At 46.2% G+C, this 20,353-nt stretch overlaps 1 protein-coding gene across 1 annotated transcript in view; it reads right to left on the bottom strand.

Moving 5' to 3' along the window:
- The window catches only part of BCAS3 (BCAS3 microtubule associated cell migration factor), a 416,672-nt gene extending 397,051 nt beyond the window's left edge, over positions 1-19,621 (bottom strand). The window contains 6 exon segments of the mRNA XM_042442606.1: positions 6,642-6,777; positions 9,661-9,767; positions 9,981-10,056; positions 11,728-11,782; positions 13,214-13,301; positions 19,579-19,621. Of these exon segments, the coding sequence (XP_042298540.1) occupies positions 6,642-6,777; positions 9,661-9,767; positions 9,981-10,056; positions 11,728-11,782; positions 13,214-13,284 (445 nt within the window). The 5' untranslated portion in view covers positions 13,285-13,301; positions 19,579-19,621.
- Between the last annotated feature and the right edge of the window lie 732 nt (positions 19,622-20,353).

The raw sequence follows: 20,353 nt of genomic DNA, 5'->3' as shown, positions 1-20,353 counted from the left end.
CCATGGTAAAGAGAAAGGCCAAGACCAGGCTACGGGATCACATACCCCGCATGACCAGAGTCTCCAAGATGATGCTGACCGAGGACGACAAGAACCACATTCGGGCCACTTGGGGCCACATCAGCAGCAATGCCGAGGCCTTCGGGGCAGAGGCCCTCACCTGGATGTTCACAGCGCACTCTTCATCCAAGACGTACTTCTCGCTCATACTCCGCAACACCAGTTAAACTGGCAGCTCCAGCTTTCGTAGACTTAGGTCTGCTTCTTCAAATGAAAGTAAGACTATTTCTCTAACAACTAGTACTGTTCAATTTAACAGTCATCATGGCCTGTTCCAGACTGCCAAAATAAAGCTGCTTCGGGTCTCTTTGGAGGTATGCTGTTTAAATGATGCATGCATCCTAAGAATCCGGAAGCTGCACCAAAGCTGCCCTCCAGTGCTTAGGAATGGAGTGTGGCTTTGGCGCAACCTCCGGACTCTTAGGACCCATGCTTCGTTTAAATAGCATACCTCCAAAGAGACCCGAAGCAGCTTTATTTTGGCAGTCTGTAACAGGCCCATCTCTCCAGTAGACAAATATCCTTCTCATTACTCTCCCTACCTGATCCCTTTAGTTGGAGACAACAGGGTTTGAATCTGGGGCCTCCTCCATGCAAAGATATTGGTCTACCTCCTAAGCAAAGCTTTGCATGTTCAACAGGGAGGAGGGATGGTTACCTATTCCCAACCTAGCCAGCACTCCAGTGACTCCCAGATGGCAGTAAAATATAAATGTGATAAGAAAAAAAGTGAGCGATGGACAGAAAGGGAGCTTTAAATTGTTCAGAAAGCACCTGTGGAAAAACCTGTTCAAGGCTACCCTTCTGAACACGTTCCAGCTCTGCGGCGAGTCCCCAATGGAAACGCTCAGGCGTTTGTAACTTCCACTCCGCCTCTCGCGTCCGCCGTTTGAAAAGGCAAGGACATTTTTGAGACAGGTTTCAAGAATGGAATATGAGGCTTAAAAGCAGCCTCAGGTGTTTCTTTCCACCAAAGGACAGATCAAGAGCCGCGACTGCAGGCAGGGGACTTGGCAAGTTCGGCTCGGGGAAGAGTGAAATCGCAGGTCCGTCAGCTTTCAGTTGCACAAGAGATCTACACAGCAGAAGCACAAAGGGCGAGAACGTCAAAACCCGAAGTACAAGTTTATGGCTTCAACCCATCTGCGAGGAGGGGAGAAGACTAAGCTACTCGTTCTGTGCCTCTCACGGTACTTTGGGAGAAGAAAAGGGGCGGAAAAAACCCCTCAAGACTTCAAGGATAAATGTGAATCATTCTCTTAATTCCTGATGACAGACTTTGTTGTCTGGGAGCATACCAGCTCGAGTGGTTATAAACAAAAAACAAAAAGGATCTGACTCTTCTTGCTGTGCGAACAAATATTTTCCGACCATAGAAAATAACTTGCACATGGGGGGGATTTTGAGAGGGTATTTTTGTTTTGCAAAGGACAAAGAGGGTGGCGGAGAAAGAGAAATGAAGTCAAGGCTGGGGTTATCATCCAGGCAAGAATGCAAATGGATGAACTATACTGTAATGTCAGGGGTTTGGGGTTTTGTTTTGAACCACAATGTGGCGGGAAGGCATTTGGATCTTCTGGGCCAGGGACTTGAACGCCTCGACCCATCTTTCTCCTCTCAAGCGCCCATTTAAAAGGGCACAGATGGCAGTGCATACATTTGCAAGAATAAGAGGCCAGATTTTGATTTGTAAAGAAAGATGACACAGCGTCTCCTCTTTCGGCCCAAGGACCAATTCAATTCCAGGAAAGCTCTTGGAGGCCACATTGCCAAAGGCATGTGATTGGTACCAAAAATACCAGCATATTTCACTGGCCGGTAGCTAAACCACTAGCTCCCCTTTCAGAAGGGGATAGGAACGCCATGCAAAAGTTGGGAGAAACACTTGAGGATGGTTATCATGATGAAGCAGCTGAGCTTGAACAGTTAGGGTAACCTAGAAGGTAAGATTGAGATCCTAGGATGGTCAAGATTTATCCCTAAGGGCTGAGGTTCTCCCACCTCCTCTGCTCTACTTAAAGGACGTCAGAGGCTGGAACTGTACTGTGGTAAAGAGAAGATGGTGGAGACAACGTATTAGTGGTTTAAGTGTTGGACTATGACTCTGGAGACTAGGGTTTGAAGCCCAGCTTGGCTGTGGAAACCCACCAAGTGACTCTGGGCAAATCACACTCTCTCAGACTCAGAGGATGCCAATGGCAAACTCCTTCCGAAGAAAACTCCATGATAGGTTTGCCTTGGCATGAATGCCTAGTCATAACTGACCGTAGGCGGCAGTGCTCATCTCCCTTACTGAGCCAAAGAGCCAGCATTGTCTGGTGGCCATGTGGCCTGTATGACTGCACTGAACACTATTACCTGAAGTGGTACCTATCTATCTACTTGCATTTGCATGCTTTCAAACTGCAAGCTTGGCAGACATTGGGACTAGTGAGAGGAGCTCACCCCATCATGCAGCCCTTGGGCCTCGAACTGCCAACCTTTCACTCTTTTGATCGTCAGAATTGGCGTCTTAACTACTTAGGGTCACTCTAAGTGTCAGAAACAACTTTAAGGCACACGGTAACAACAACCAAGAGAAGATGGGGAAACTATTTTCTGTCCAAGGTTTCATTCCCATTGGAGTAACCTGTCAAGGGATCTATAACAAAAGGAGGCAGGACTGAAACCAGTAAGGCCAGAAGCAAAATCAGACAAGGCTGCCCATTTCCTTTCCCTTCTACCCACCCTCCCACCTCTTATACACCCCCATCTTTCTCTCTCCATTTCCCTTCACTCCCACTCAACAGTCTGCCTGGAACAACGTGACTTAGAGGGCTTTTGAAGTGAAGGAGAAGGCTGCAGGTTGTCCAATCCGGCAGCAAAGCCAAACCCAATCTATCCAACTGGGCATGGCCTTATCTGAGTGGAAGGGCAGGCAGGAGAGACACTTTAATTTTCCAAATCAGAGAAGTGATCCTCATTATTTCGGCAGGCAGGGCTTGAAAGGCGCCACTGAAAATTGTAGGAGTCTCCGCGAAGTCTTGAAATTTGGCAACCCTAATAATCCGAGTTGACAAACGGCAATTGTTACTTCTTGTTCTCCTCCGTCTTCTTCTCTTTTTGCACAGCTGATGAAACTCTACACCGGCTCCCAATTTTAATATTCTCTGAATGCAAGACAATGACAGGGCATTTGTGTTTCCTTAAAAGAAACTTTCTCTGGGCACGCTGACAAGAATAAAGCCTTTGGCTACGTATGCGAACCACTCACCCTCACTACAAATGTAACGGCAGGCTCGTGGGATCATGTCGTTTCTCATAGATGACTCTCCCCCAGGAATATATCACTCCAAACCCTCTTCACTTTCTTCACTTTCCCAGTCCAAACCTTACTTCCGCAGTTAATACACAAATTCTTACACAAAACACTGACTCCATAAACCTACTGTACAGGGTTACTGTACAAAATCCCCAAATAACCAACGTGAAACATCTTAGAAGTCTTCAATCAATGGTCCATGTTCATACAAGAGTGTCATAGTGTGGTACGGTATTGAGTATTGTACCTGGGACGTAGGATATATAAGCTGAACACCCCACCAAACCATGACATTCATGGGGTGACCTTAAGCCAGGTCAAGCTCTCTCAGTCTGATCTACTCCACAGGATTGTTGTGAGGATAAAGTGGGGAAGTGGAAGGCTGCATACAGCCTCTTGAGCTCACTGATAGAAAATGCAGATAATGAAGAGCTCAGTTTCTATTACATTGGCCTGTTACAGACTGCCAAAATAAAGCTGCTTTGGGTCTCTTTGGAGGTATGCTGTTTAAATGATGCATGCGTCCGAAGAATCCGGAAGCTGCACCAAAGCTGCCCTCCAGTGCTTAGGAATGGAGTGTGGCTTTGGCGGGACCTCTGGACTCTTAGGACCCATGCGTCATTTAAATAGCATACCTCCAAAGAGACCCGAAGCAGCTTTATTGTGGCAGTCTGTAATAGGTCTTTGATTCAAAATGAAGAGCCTGTTGTTATTATTGCAGTTCGTTGTTTTGTGGTTCTCTCTAACCACAATGAATGCTGGCCCTCAGTTCTTCTTAACATGCAGCCCTGAGTTTACATGTGTACCATCTCACTATGCTGAAGGTTTAAATCTATACATGTTTACATACACAGACGTGGCAAATTAAGTTTACGCACAAACACACAATCACAGAATAGTGCGTGGAGCCAAAGGAACTTTACGTTAACGCCATACGATTATGTTTTTCAAGCCGTTGTAAAAAGCACGTTTGCTCGCTTCGAGAAACGTTGCTAAGGAACTAGTATCTGAGTGTGGGGTTTGGCTGGTTCAAAGATTGGCTATCTTGCTGGGCATTTGCAGGATCAAGCACAACTACCCTTCGGACCTACGACACTTATTTCAATGCACCTTCTCACGACTGCATTTTTAATAACCCAAGTCAACTGGATTTTAAACCTTTTTCTGGGGAGGGAAATAACTAAAGAACGATTTTGAATACTGGGATACGTTTGGACGGGTGGTGCCAAATCTCAGCCATCTTGCCAGGTTCAGGATCCTCTTCACCTTTCCTCTGCACTGAAACTGAATGCATGGGCCAGCAGTGAAACTCACATTACAATGTGCTGTACAAAAAGGCATCGTATTTGTATCACAGCTGGGCAATTTTTCTCTCTTTTCCCCTTTAGTCACCTAACAACAATGATAGGCAGCATGCTCAAAATAAGAAAGGGAAGTAGTATTCTCATCATCCTTGAGCATCCACCATTTTGCCCAAGGCTGTTCAGAGCTGGAGATGCACAGGAATCTCCCTAAACTATGCCAAAGCAATGGAAGGACATCAAATTATTGTGATGTATTAGTTCTCTGCCCAGCTTTGCAGTGAGACACCATACTTGGCTCTCCTCTATCTCACTTCATCCTCAGTACTGAAAGAGGTGATCTCTTTGTGTGTCCCCCAGTGGGCCTTAAGGGATCAGAGGCGACTGTAACTTGGATCTCCCAAGTCCTAGTGCAAAGGTCTACCTAGTACGCTCTCCTGGTTCAAAGGATTTGGCTGGGAGCTTTCATCCAAGCCAGCAGGTCTGGAAACATCTTTCCACACCTTGGTGGCCTCCAGATGTGTTGGATTGCTCTTCCCAGAATGCCCTGGTCAGGTACAGGAGTTGCATTCCAACACACTTGGCGGGTGTACTGTACACACCTCCATTTCATAACCTGTGACTCCCCAGCTTAGTTTTCAATGCCTGTTGTCAGCACATTATTTAATTCACCCAAACCTGGAGCTCTCCTCAGTTATTACTTTGGGTAACACCTTTTTCAAAGGCAGTAAATGTTTCCACTCTGTTGTCAAGGAAATCCTTCTCTGCAACGGCGTGGGCAAGTTTTTAACTCGGCCGTTTGGCTTCGTGACATCTTCGGTGTGAATGCAAGAGTCAAAAAAAGAACTGGCAACAGCCGCAACACGTAGACATTTCAGTCTCATCAGAGAAAGCCATCTTGAACAGATGACCAGGAACCTGTCTGAAGTAGAAAAGCTGTTCCAAATGTTTTCCTTGTCGTGACAAAGTCTTCCAAATACGAGGTGGAAGAAAGCAGAGAGGGGGAAAACAAGGGGTCTAATTGCACTAAAATCCCACATTACTCAACTCACCAAGCGCACGTTACGCCGCTTGTTTGATTTCATTCCACAAACACGTCCTTTTCTCTTTCTTTCTTTCTTTCTTTCTTTCTAAACGGCTTTTTAACCTTCCCACCCACACTCTTCCCTGGAAAGGAAAAAACAAGATTAAAAGCAAGCTGAAAGAAACAGCTTCCTCTTCTTGGGCATCGTAGATTAACGCGCCACACTTTCTCACACACACAAAAAAGCAAAGTCTCCCAAGCTGTTGCCGTTACCGGAGCCCTTTGAAGCAAACCTAAATGGGATATTCCATTTGCAAGTAACACTTCGGTAGTCAAAAGATCTGACTCTGAGGGGATTTAATGCAAAACCACTCAGACTGGAGAGAGACACCCCATCAGAAAGGAAGGGCCGAGAAGTGTTTCCAAGCCCCATGTAACACCATTATGGAGGGTGTCGGCTTAGGAACTGTCATAAACACTTCATAATCACTCAGACACAAACCGGGTTGCCTGGAGCACATTAGTTTATTAAGTGCCGAATAGGTGTCCGACTGAACAGAGGACGAAAGAACAACCCTCCAGATAAAAGTTAGGCTTCGGCACAGCAGAGTTAAAGGGCTGGGGCTCTAGGGGCCATTTTAAGGGAGGAGGAGGTCAGGATTTCTAAACACAGAAACCTAAAAAGGGAAGCCTCGGCACCCCATTATGGAGGACAGATAATGAGACGACAAGCTGTTGACACACACTTACGTTAGGTATGTATCTTATTTCGGGGTGAAGGAGACTAACACTGACTTTGAAACCGAGCTTTAGTGGACTCGGGGGTTTATTAAGGGTGGGTCATTCACTTGCAGTATTCTTGCAGAGGTTGGCACACTGTCAACATGTTTCTCCAATACAGCACAGCTACAAAGTGGGCGTCAGACGGAGGCCCACAAGTATATTATAAACGCACGGGGGCGAATGGCATGCGCAGTCCACACTTTTATCCAAGCTTGTGCCTTGGAATAGGCCCCGGGGTCCTCTGCAGTCGCTCCAGGTTTTGCAAATACAAAACCACTTCTCTGCAGTCTGTGGGATGGGAGTAGGACCTGTTCTAGGACAGAGAAGACGATCAAGGAAAGGGTCTGATAAAGGCGAAACCTTCCAAGCTCAAGCAGCTTTTAAATTAAGGGTGAGGAACATGTCAGGTGTTGTAACTGCAACTACTATTATCCTTCACTACCGGCTATGACTGAGACGCAGTAGTCCAGCATCTAGAGAAGTACATGTTCCCAACTCCTGGGTGAAACTGTGTTCTTCCAGTGAGACCTGAGGTTCTGCTCAGCTTATCAAGAGCTCCTATAGGAGAAGGCCAGACACAACACAACTATTTCCTTGAAGAAGAGAGTCTGCTTAAGAGCTTTCCTTCAACGTACAACTACAGAGGAGCCCTTGGGAGACTTCCATTTTGCTCACAGTCCAAACAAGGCAACTGTCTGCAAAAATCCAATACACAAACATCCTCGCAGAACAGAGCTCACACCCCAGAACCCTTTGCCACAAGCAGGGGTCCTCGAGTAGAGAAATCCTAGAGCAAGGATTCCATGGAGGTGGAAAGCTGTTTCACTTGGGTGCCAACTGACGAAACAGGATCTGAAACGTTATTCCCGGCTTGCCCTCTTCTTTGTTCCAAATCATCCCTAGAATCCCACTGTGGCAGCGACAAGAATGCCAATCCTGTTTTTACTTCAGTATCTTAGTGACCCCTAGCGCTCATTCCCCCAAAATGACAGTCTGTGGAATCACTGTATTTCACAGAGAGAGATTCCTTCTTGTTCCATACATACACAAAAACACTTTTAGCAACTATTAATTTCTTTACTTACAATTACTTAAAGAGCGCCTGGCCCAGTTCTTTCTGAATGCTAAGTTCTTGTCGCATAGGAATCTGCTAGTATGATGTTCATTTGAATTCATAGCCCAACAAGGTCCGCTCTAGTTGGCAGCAGCTCTTTGGTGTTTATAGCAACGCTGGGGATTTCTCCATTCCCACAACTGTCAGTTCCAGCATTAGAGATACTGTTGCTGTTGTCCTGCCCTTATTCCATGACAAAACTCAACATGGTGCATGAGAGCGCCCAGGTATTCTACCAGTCAGGTACTAAACAGACCTGGCCCAGCTTTGCCTTAGCAATGTTGCTGCTGCATTCACTGCCTTCGGACTAGAGCAGAGGTATGCAGCCTATGGCCCTGGGCTACATAGGTATCCCCAGTATTTCTTATGCAGCCCATGAAGCCAGCAAAACCCCAGTCACTTACCCCTGCAGCCTTGGATACATCATTCCTTGCTTTCCAAGATGCTTTCTTCCCTTTTGTCAGTTGATTTTATTTACAATTACTACTATTCGATTGATGTGGCCGTTCACCGACATATATTGGCTGAGCGGCACACAGGACAAGTAGCAAAGGGCAATACTTACGTGTATTTTTAAAACCGTTTTATAAAGGAAGCATACAAAAGACTAGCTTTCAAAACAGACACAGGATACACAGCAAGAGCATGGCTTGCTTGTTTAAAATGATAGTTATTTAAAAGGTCTGAGAGAATTTATGAATTATTACATTAGTTACACCAACAGTCAAACTTTGCTACAAGGTACTGAGGCTAGCTATCTAATCCTCCCCAGTTTTTTATTCTCACAACAACCTATGAAGTAGAGAAACATAGGCCTGCTACAGACTGCCAAAAAAAAGCTGCTTCGGGTCTCTTTGGAGGTATGCTATTTAAATGATGCATGGGTCCTAAGAGTCTGGAGGTCGCACCAAAGCCACACTCCATTCCTAAGCACTGGAGGGCAGCTTTGGTGCAGCTTCCGGATTCTTAGGGTGCATGCATCATTTAAACAGCATACCTCCAAAGAGACGGAAGCAGCTTTATTTTGGCAGTCTGTAACAGGCCATAATATACTTTCTCAATGTGTTTCTGGGGCTGAGTGACTAACCAGCCAAAGGTTACTCAGTGAATATCATGAGTCCCCAGGTTCTGAACAAGTGGGTTATTTTTTCAGTATTTTTTATTAAATATATACAAAGTCAACAACGCACAAACAAGTTTTATATATCGATCTAAAACTGCATACGTACTACAAACAAAACAAACCATACAAGGAGAGTGACTAAAATGGTGAAGGTTCTGGAAACCATGCCCTATGAGGAACAACTTAGGGAGCTGAGGATGTTTAGCCTGGAGAAGAGAAGGTTAAGAGGTGATATGATAGCCCTGTTTAAATATTTGAAGGGATGTCATATTAAGGAGAGAGCAAGCTTGTTTTCTGCTGCTCCAGAGAACAGGACACAAGGGAGCAATGGATGCAAGCTGCAGGAAAAGAGATTCCACCTCAACATTAGGAAGAACTTCCTGACAGTAAGGGCTGTTCGACAGTGTAGTGGAGTCTCCTTCCTTGGAGGTCTTTAAGCGGAGGCTGGATGGCCATCTATTGGGGATGCTTTGATTTGGATTTCCTGCATGGCAGAATGGGGTTGGACTGGATGGCCTTTGCGGTCTCTTCCAACTCTATGATTCTATGATTCTAATTACAAAACAAAGCAAAAACAAATCTAACAGCTAAACACATACCCTAATAGTTTCTACCTTCCCCAAATGGTGCTTGTTGCTTGAAATGACCACAGAAGCAGTGGCAGGTGAGCATCCCTGGGAAGGCCATTCTCCAACTGGGATGCCACTGCTGAGAAGACCCTCTGCCAAACATTGACCAACTTTGCCCCATTTGATGGGGGCTTATGGAGCAAAACCTCTGAAGACCATCTTGAGGTTCAGGTACAGTGTCGTGACTTCATTTGAACTCCCTTTTCCACCTATTACAGAATCTGTGATTCACCCATGTCACACTATAAAACATCCGACACCAGGTAAAACAGACAACCCGTATTCAGACGAATGCACAAGATCTCATATGAATGGAGATACTTACAGGGATGCTCCATATCTGTATCCCGTCGCTGTAGCCAATCATCAGCAACAAAGGCGGCTCATTGCCAGTGCTGTGAATCTCGTGCAACTCCACATTCCGCAATGTATCTAAGATTAAGAAGGAAGTCAAAGTCAAAAGTCAGGCAACAAAACAAAACAAACTAGGATGATGTTTCGAATCAAAGAAATGTAAACAGGTCAGGAAACTCTCCAAAGGATCCTGTTCCTCTTTCAACCTGCCCTCTCCCCCAAAAACATGAGACGAATAAAGTAGTCATGCATATTATGGCAGATGATGTTGTGGAGAAGAACATACTGTACCGTTCAAGTCCGAATTTTCAAATCTGACCCACACTATTTTCTCTTTTTCTTCTGTCGGAGCTGAGCCACTGTAGGCCTGTCAGGAAGAAAGCAAAAGAGAAGCTCAAAACATTGTGACTGTCTGCCAAAAATTAATATATAATATATTGATAGAGTCTCCTTCCTTGGAGGTCTTCAAACAGAGGCTGGATGGCCATCTGTCGGGGATGCTTTGATTTGGATTTCCTGCATGGCAGGCAGTTGGACTGGAGGGCCCTTGCGCTCTCTTCCAACTCTATGCTTCTATGATTCTATACATACTAGGAAGAGATTGTATTGAGCATCAGTTATCAACGACGCCCCTCTCCAAACAGCTTGAATCTGGTAACACTAAAGAAGTTGATGGGACCCACCGAAAATGTTGCCACGTAGGCTGCATCCACGCTGCAGACGTAATCTAGTTTGATATCGCGTTCACTGCCATGACTCCATGCTGTGAAATCCTGGAAACTGTCGTTTTGTGAGCCTTCTCTGTCAGAGATCTCTGGTGCCACAACAAATTGCACTTCTCAGTATTCTATATTACTGAGTCATGGTGGTTAAAGTGGTGTCAAACTGGATTATTCCTACAGTGCAGATGCAGCCTGGGTCTCCGTCCTAATGTCACTGTTCTTGTTCAGAGTCCCAGTCAGTCAGCTCCTCTAAACCAGGCCATCCAGTTTCGTCCCATTTCTCCCTCAGTGGCCCTGTTTTGGCAACTACTCTGATCAGAACTCCCATATTGGGTTAGTGGTTAGAAATACAACATAATATGCCATTAAAAGATTAAAAACAGCACCCTCAACCCACTGCTTAAAAGCTTTCCATTTTAGAAGCCCGGCAGAATAAGAAAGTCTTTGCCTGGTGACAAAAGGACACCAAGGAGGTCGTTCTAGGCTTCCTGAGAAGGAAATTCGAGAGTCTAGGGCAGTGATGGCGAACCTATGGCACGGGTGCCAGAGGGGGCACTCAGAGCCCTCTCTGTGGGCATGCATGCAGTCAGCCCAGTACAGAGTTCGCCAGAGTTAGTATCTAGAAAACCAGAGGAATGCGGCACTTTGTAATAAATAAGTTGATTTTGAGTTGCAGTTTGGGCACTCAGGCCTGTTACAGACTGCCAAAATAAAGCTGCTTCGGGTCTCTTTGGAGGTATGCTCTTTAAATGACGCATGGGTCCTAAGAGTCTGGAGGTTGTGCCAAAGCCACACTCCATTCCTAAGCACTGGAGTGCAGCTTTGGTGCAGCTTCTGGATTCTTAGGATGCATGCATCATTTAAACAGCACACCTCCAAAGAGACCCCAAGCAGCTTTATTTTGGCAGTCTGTAACAGGCCTCAGTCTCTAAAAGGCTCACCATCACTGGTCTAGGGGCAGCTACTCAGAAGGCCCTCTCTTGCATCCCCAACAGCCATTTTTGTGATGGCAATGGGATTGTGAAGAAAGCCTCTACTGAAGATCTCAGGGACCAGGCAGGTTTATATCGGGAGATACAATCTGCCAAGTAGCCTGAGCGATATATACAACAAACAAAGCTATATGAAGTCTTTAAAAACCAGAAGACTACTGCTGACTAAAGTACGTTTTGATCTTGAGAGTATCCACTACTCTGTTTTCCCCCATTTTAACCTACAATGGACTTTACGGAACCAAATTTTGCCCTCGCTGCCGTTAAAAAAGGAAAAGAAAGAGAAAATTGAACAGCTCAGTACTGTGAAATATTTACACTTACCTGAGGCACAACATCTTGCAGAAACGTAACAACACTTTCCATATATGACTGTTCCCTGGGAAAGGAGAGAAAAAAGGTGGAGCATCCATGAATATTTCCCTTTGGGTTAAAAGGATACTTTATGGCTTTCAAAGAAAACAAGAATGCATAGAATTGTAGAATTATTGAGTTGGAAGAGACGCCAAGGGCCATGCAGTCCAACCCCATTCTGCCATGCAGGAGCACAGAATCAAAGCACTCCCAAAGGATGGCCATCTACCTCTGTTTAAAAACCTCCAAGAAGGAGACCCCACCACCCTCCAAAGTAGCATATTCAACCACTGAACAGCTTGGCACCAAATTAGGAAGAGTAGCTAATACCCCAGAGGACAGGATCAAGATTCAAAATGACCTGAACAGACTGGGCCAAAGCTAACAAAATGAAATTCAACACAGGGAAATGTAAGGTACTGCACTTAGGGTGGAAAAATGAAATGCACAGATATAGGATGGGGGACACCTGGCTGAATGAAACTACGTGTGAAAGGGATCTTAGAGTCCAAGTAGACCATAAGTTGAACATGAGTCAACAGTGCGATGCGGCAGCTAACAAGGCCAATGCAATTTTAGGCTGCATCAATAGAAGTATAGTGTCTAGATCAAGGGAAATAATAGTGCCACTATATTCTGCTCTGGTCAGGCCCCACCTGGAACAATATTGTGTCCAGTTCTGGGCACCACAATTTAAAAAGGACATTGAGAAACTGAAGCCATGTGTCCAAAGGAGGGCGTCTAAAATGGTGAAGGGTCTGGAAACCATGCCCTATGAGGAACGACTGAGGGAGCTGGGGATGTTTAGCCTGGAGAAGAGAAGGTTAAGAGGGGATATGATAGCCCTACTTAAATATTTGAAGGGATGTCATGTTGAGGAGGGAGCAAGCTTGTTTTCTGTTGCTCCAGAGACTGGAACCCGGAGCAATGGAGGCAAGCTCCAGGAAAAGAGATTCCACCTCAACATTAGGAGGAACCTCCTGACAGTAAGGGCTGTTCGACAGTGGAACAAACTCCCTCGGAGTGTAGTGGAGTCTCCTTCCTTGGAGGTCTTTAAGCAGAGGCTAGATGGTCATCTGTCGGGGATGCTTTGATTTGGATTTCCTGCATGGCAGAATGGGGTTGGACTGGATGGCCCTTGTGGTCTCTTCCAGCTCTATGATTCTATGATTCTAAGTTCTTCCTAATCACGGCATAAAGAAAGCATTAAGGCAGGTGAGCGCTATAAATCCTTCCAGATGTTTTACACTTCCCAACATCCCTCACTACCAGCCATGCTAAGTGGGACTGGTAGAGCTGGAGCCCACCAACATATAGAAGGCAACTTGTTCCCTGTCCCTGCATTAAGGTCACCATCCGTACTGCAGACAGACTCTCAAAATACAATCTGGCCTTTTGTAATTCCAGGGGAACTGCACAGGATCCTGAATGCAAAAGCAGTACTTTGAACACTTACGTGACGGCTTGCGGGCGAACCACCACCCCTCCAGTGCATCGGCTTGGACGGCGCGGAGATTCGGCAGCCATTGTGGATCTGTACACTCCTAAGGGCAGAATAAACATTTTAATTCTTTTAATGGAAGCCTTTTTGGAAAATATGCAGTCCTCCAGAGACTATTGGTCTAAATTGCCCTCACCAATAGCTATGCTGGCGATGGCTAAAGGAAATGCCAGTCCAGCAATGTCGGGATTGCCACATGCTCTGTGCTGCTGTTACAACATCTAGATATCAAACATGTTGTCAAGCATTTCTGGACATCTTTCCCAGGTATGTATACACAGTCTTTTCTGCATTAACTCCTTCTGCTACAAGTATGGGACTAAAGGGAGACGTTTCCTTCCCAAATCAGCCCTGTTTCCACTTCGGTGCATCATTATCCATATAATATTTTAGCCATTTTAAAGCTGATCAAAACAAACCAGGCTTCCTCAGTTGCTCACAACATATTGACCAGCAGAGGGCTATAGTATATTCGGTATATTACCTCTCGCCACAAATGAACACCAGAGATATGTGTCACCTGGAACACAAAGAAGTTGGAATATTCCATGCTCATGTACTGCTCCGCCATCACTTCTGTGTTGTTAGCATTAGTAGTCGTCGCAGTAGTGTGTTGTTATGCGTCTTCAAGTCATTCCTGATTATGGTGCGACCTAAGGGAACCTCTCCATGGGGTTTCCTTGGCAAGATTTTGTCAGCTTTGTTTCCATTGCCTCTCCTGAGGCTGAGAATCTATACTTGCGCAAGGCAAGTCTGGAGAAGAGGACTGTTAACGAGGTGAGATGATAGCCCTGTTAAAACTTAAAGGGTGTCATTGAGGGTGAGCAAGCTTGTTTTCTCTGCTGCTACAGAGACCCATAGGGCAAGCTCCAGGAAAAGAGATTCCACCTCAACATTAGGAGGAACTTCTCTGACAGCTAAGGGCTGTTGTTGGACCGTGGATGATGCTACTTGGAGAGTGATGGAGTCTCCTTCTTCAGAGGTCTTTAAAGGGAGGCTGGATGACCATCTCTCAGGGGTGCTTTGTTGAGAGTTCTCTGCCATGGCAGAAGGTGGATTGGTGGTGGCCATTGGGTCTCTTCAACCTATGATTCTATCAATCAACAGAATCATAGATTTGGAAAGAGAACCCCAAGAAGGGCACAATCCAGTCCAACCTTCTTCGCACCATGCCAGGAAACTCTCAATCAAAGCAACCCCTGAGAGATGGCCATCCAGCCTCTGTTTTGAAGACCTCCAAGGACAGGATACCTAATACACTCCAAGGAAGGAGTGTGTACCCCCACTATCAAATAGCTTCTTACTTTTAGGAAGTTCCTCCTAATTTGATGGTTGCGAATCTCTTTTCACTGGAGCTTGCATCCGTTTGTTCCGGGGTCCCTAGTCTCTGTGAGACTATGATTCATATGAATCTATGAAAGGATATATGATATTACATATCGAAATCGAATATGGAGACTATTCGTTCTATTATCTCTATGATTGAATATGATATGAAATGGAAAAGGCTATGGATTCTATGTTCACCAATTTACCTACGGCTGGCTCAGGGCTTCTGTAATAACAGAGGCTACAACTCAGGAACAACCAGCCTCCAGAAGCAGTCCAGGCAAAGCCTTATCTGGCCAACCATAGTTGTTAATCAGTACAACGTTGTTATTTTGTCACGACTGAAATCTTTGCTTATTTTTTTTTTTTTTTTTTTTTTTTTTTTTTTTTTTTCCCCCAACGCACCCATTACCAAAATGTTCTAGTTCAAAGAGTTTCAAACAAACAACATTCCGCCCATTACAAAACATCCTTCCATCCCATTCCCCTTTGTTCACACAGCACCAAACAAGATTAGTCTCTCTCCCAAGGTCTTACTATGCCTACTTCTTCCCACCACAACAACCGACAAAAGAGGGTTTTTTTTTTCCCCACACGAAACCAACTTTGGTGTTTTATGTACAAATCCTCCCTCCTTCCCACACTTCTTGCTCCACTCTTCCCAAATATACCCCTCTGTAAAACACAACAAAACGCACTTCATGTCCTTAGCTCTCTTTTCCACAGTGAGAACTGGCAACTTGGCAAAGGTAGTGGCTCTTTAGTTTTTCCCCTGATTGTGACCACTGTGTTTAGATTCCATGTGTTGTTCCATTTTGATGGGACCCTGAAAGGCCCTCCTTTGGAGGCCTTTAAACAGAGGCCGGATGGACCATCTGTCTGAATGGGGTGCTTAGAGACGGTGAGTTTCCTGCACGGCAAGGATGGGGTTTGGACTGTATCAGGGACCTCTCTTGGCGTCCCTTCTAGAGTTCTATGAATATGGTTTTAGAAAATGGGGGTATGTTTTATGTTTCTGGGTGCGCACGCACATTGAGGTTCATGATGGAACATATAGTACAACATTATAGGACCATGTCTGTCCTTACTGCTTGGAGCTGTAGTCTGGCTGAGATAGCCTCCCCTAATAAATGCTCCTTCCCCCTCCTTACAAATGTCCCTTTCCCCCTAACAAATGCCCCTTCTCTCCCTCACAGTTGCCCCATTATACCCCTAGAACTGCCCTATTCTATCACACAACTGCCCCTTTCTCTCTCAACAATGCCCCATTATAACCTCAGAACTGCCATCTTTCTCTCACACATGCCCCTTTCTCTCTCACACAAATTGCCCCATTCTACCCTTCAGATCTTGCCATTTCTCTCACCACAAATGCCCCTTCTCTCCACAAACTGCCCCATGCCCCCTTATACCCCTCCGATCTTGCCCCATTTCTCTAACACAACTGCCCCTCTTTCTCTCTCACCCAAACTGCCCCCTTATACCACTCCGTCTGCCCTATTTATCTCACACAACTGCCCCTTTTCTCCTCACACAACGCCCCATTATACCCCTCAGATCAGGCCTCCCTATTCTCTCACAACACAATGCCCCTGTCTCCGCACACAAGGTCCCCATGATACCCGCAAGAGCGGCCATAGGGCGCGACACAAACGCCCATGGCTCGCAACACACACTGACCCCCTTATTACCCCTCAGAGCTGGGCCCTATTTCTCGCCCACCAAAATGCCCTTTCTCTTCACACAACTGACCCATTCTAACCCATAGATCTGCCCTATTTCCTCACACAAATTGCCCCTTTCTCTCTCACACAACCTGCCCCATTATATCCTCAGACTGCCCTATTCTCTCACACAAACTGCCCCTTTCTTCCCTCACAAACTTGCCCCATATACCCTAGATCTGCCCTATTTCTCTCACACAACTGCCCCATTCTCTCTCACCACAATGCACATTATACCCTCAGATATTGGCCCTATGTCTCTCACACAAATTGCCCCTTTCTCTCTCACCCACAACGCCCATTTATACCCTCAGAACTGCCCTATTTCTTCACACAAACTGCCCTCTCTCCCTCACAACTGCCCCATTATACCCCTCAATCTGCCCATTTCTCTCAAAAAATGCCCGTTCTCGCTCACAACAACTGCCCCATTATCCCCTAAGATTCTGCCTATTTCTCTCACACCAAATGCCCTTTTCTCTCACAAACACTGCCCATTTAATCCTCCAGAACTGCCCTTATTTCTCTCACACAAACTGCCCCCTTTCTCTCCCTCACAACTGCCCCATATTACCCCTCAGATCTGCCCTATTTCTTCACACAACTGCCCCATTCTCTCTCACCAAAAATGCTCCCATTATACCCCTCAGATTGCCCTATTTCTCTCACACAAAGATGCCCCTTCTCTCTCAACAACTGCCCCTTATCCCCCTCAGAAACTGCCCTATTTCTCTTCACACAACTGCCCCTTTCTCTCCCTCCCAACTGCCCCATTATACCCCTCAGATCTGCCCCTTTTCTCTCACAAAAATGCCCCTTTCTCTCTCACACAACTGCCCCCTTATCACCCCTCAGATGCCCTATTCTCTCACACCAACTGCCCCTTTCTCTCCTCACAACTGCCTCCCCCCATCTACCCTCAGATTCTGCCACTATTTCTCTCACACAAAGCCCCTTTCTCTCTCACACACACTGCCCCATTTTACCCCTCACGATCTGCCCTATTCTCTCACCAAATGCCCCTTTCTCTCTCACCACACTGCACCCATTATACCCTCAGATTCTGCCCTATTCTCTCACACAAAATGCCTTTTCTCTCACACAACTGCCCATTATCCCCTCAGATCTGCCCTATTTCTATCACAACAAATGCCCCTTTCTCTCTCACACAACTGCATTAATTACTCCTCCGAACTGCCCTAGTTCTCTCACCACAACTGCCCCTCTCTCCCTCACAATGCACATATACCCCTCAGATCTGCCCCTTTCTCTCACACAACTGCCACCATTCTTCTCTCACACAACTGCCCATTCTACCCTCAGATCTGCCCTTACTTCTCTCACCACACATCCCCTTTCTCTCTCCAAACTGGCCCATTTATACCCCTCAGAACTGCCCTATTCTCTCACACAACTGCCCCCTTTCTCCCCTCACAACTGCCCCATTATACCTCCTCGATCTGCCCTATTTCTCTCACACAATATGCCCCTTTCTCTCTCACACAATTTGCCCCATTCTACCCCCTCCGATCTGCCCCTATTTCTCTCACACAACTGCCCTTTCTCTCCCTCACCAACTGCCCCATTTTATTACCCCTCAGATCTGCCCTATTTCTCTCACACCCAATCCCCTTTTCTCTCACACACTGCCCCCATTATACCCCTCAGATCTGCCCCTTTTCTCTCACCACAAACTGCCCCTTTCTCCCCACCAAGCCCATTAACCCTCAGAACTGCCCTATTTCTCTCACAAACAAACGCCCTTTCTCCCCCCTCACAGTGCCCCATTATACCCCTCAGCTCTGCCCTATTTCTCTCCCACAAATTCCCCTTTCTCTCTCACACAACAGCCCCATTATACCCTTCCGATTGCCCCATTCTCTCCCACAACTCCCCTTTCTCTCCCTCACAACCTGGCCCCATTATACCCCCTCAGCATTGCCCTATTCTCTCACCAACCTCCCCTTTCTCTCTCACACAAATGCCCCATTATACCCCTCAGATTCTGCCCTATTCTCTCACACAAACTGCCCCTTTCTCTCCATCACAACTGCCCCATTATACCCCTCAGATCTGCCCTATTTCTCTCACCCCAACAACTGCCCCTTTCTCCCCTCACCAACTTGACCCCCATTTATACCCTCATGATCTGCCCTATTTCTCTCACAAAACTGCCCCTTTCTCCCCTAACATGGCCCATTTGATACCCCTCAGAAACTGCCCACCTATTTCCTCTCCACACAACTGCCCCTTTCTCCCCCTCACAAGTGCCCCATCTATACCCTCTCAGATTGCCCTATTTCTCCCACCAAATTCACCCTTTCTCTCTCACACAACTGCTCCCTTTATTATACCCCTCAGCATCATGCCCCTATTTCTCTCATCCCACATACCTGACCCTTTCTCTCCCTTCACACCTGCGCCCATTATACCCCCTCAGATCTGCCCTATTTCTCTCACAACAAATTCCCTTTACTCTCTCACACAACTGCCCACTTTATACCCCTTCAGATCTGCCCTATTTCTCCTTCAAAACACTGCTCCTTTCTATCCCTCACAACTGCCCCATTATTAATTATACCCCTCAGCATTGCCTATTTCTCTCACCACATCTGCCCCTTTCTCTCACCTCACAACTGCCCATTCCCATATTACCCTCTCCCAGATCTGCCCTATTCTCTCACCCACAACTGCCCCTCTTTCTCTCCCCTTCAACAACCTGCCCCCATTATACACTCCTAAGAATCGCCCTATTTCTCTCACTACAACTGCCCTCTTTCTACCCCTCACAAGTTTGACCCATTTCTCATTATACCACTCAGAACTGCCCCATTATACCACTCAGAAACCTGCCCCCTTTCTTCTTCCCTCACTACTTAGCCCCATTATACCCTCTCAGAAACTGCCCCATTCATACCAATCAGACACTGCCTCTTTCTCCCCTTCCCAACAATGCCTTTCATTCTCCCACCACAATCCCATGCCCCAACTTAGTCCCCTCACAAATGCCCCTTATTTCACCCTCAGACAATGCCCATTATCCCTCCTCATAGCAGGCCCACATATCAGTATACCCTTCACCAAATGCCCCCTTTCTCCCCCTCCTCACATCCACGTGCCCCAGTAGTCCCTTCACCAAATTGTGCCATTTATCCATTACTAGTTCACACATTGCCCACTTATTCCCCGCTCCTGACAACCTGCGTCTTCCATTTTCTCTCCCAACAACTGCCCTACCTCTTCTCTCCTACCAAATCGAAGCCTTACCCGCCGCTATCGAGGCCGTCTCTGCCCTTTCTTCCCTCTCCCAACTGATCAATGTTTGGGACCCTCTGGCCGTGCCCACAAGCGCCGCCCGCCAATCGCATGACGGAGGAGGCGGGACCTGTTTGGTCCTCGCCTCCTCCAATCGCGCCGGGGCCAAACGTCAGACATTGACCACTAAAGCGGTTGCGCGCCCAACCTTCTTTCCCCCAATTGGCTCCAAACCAAGCCTAGGTTGACCTGGTCGCCAAAACAAACGCAAAGCGAACAGCTGTCCTTATTTGTTTAACATCCGGGATTCTGAAGGAATGGGCGGGACGTCAGCTATGGCACAGCACTGGCAAGGTTCTTTGCTCAGCTTCAAAAGCCGATACAGCGGAGCCAATCGGCTTCGACTGGCCCTAAGCCACGCCCATAGGGGGACGACGCAAACGGTTGTTTACCTCTCTACTTTGGCAGGGGGGAGGGAGGGAGGGGGGCGCGTGTGACGTCACGCGCTAAACGGGATGACGTAATGCCCACCGATGAGAAATAACCATAGAGAAAGGAAGGCTAGAACGTCCTCCATTTACTTCGGGTCAAATATCATAGTTGCACGAGGAGGCTGTGTAAATAATAATAACTCATAGTAAAATCATAAAAAATATTAAATTAAAATAAAAATATACTATAAAATAAATAAAATAAAAATCAAATATTAATAAAAATAAAAATAAATTAATAAATAAAAATAATAAATTCCTAAATAAATAAAATATATAACAAAATAAAATAATAA

The sequence above is a fragment of the Sceloporus undulatus genome, chromosome 11 (genome assembly GCF_019175285.1).
Source record: "Sceloporus undulatus isolate JIND9_A2432 ecotype Alabama chromosome 11, SceUnd_v1.1, whole genome shotgun sequence".
NCBI lineage: Eukaryota > Metazoa > Chordata > Lepidosauria > Squamata > Phrynosomatidae > Sceloporus > Sceloporus undulatus.
This window is presented reverse-complemented; position numbering and strand designations above follow the sequence as displayed.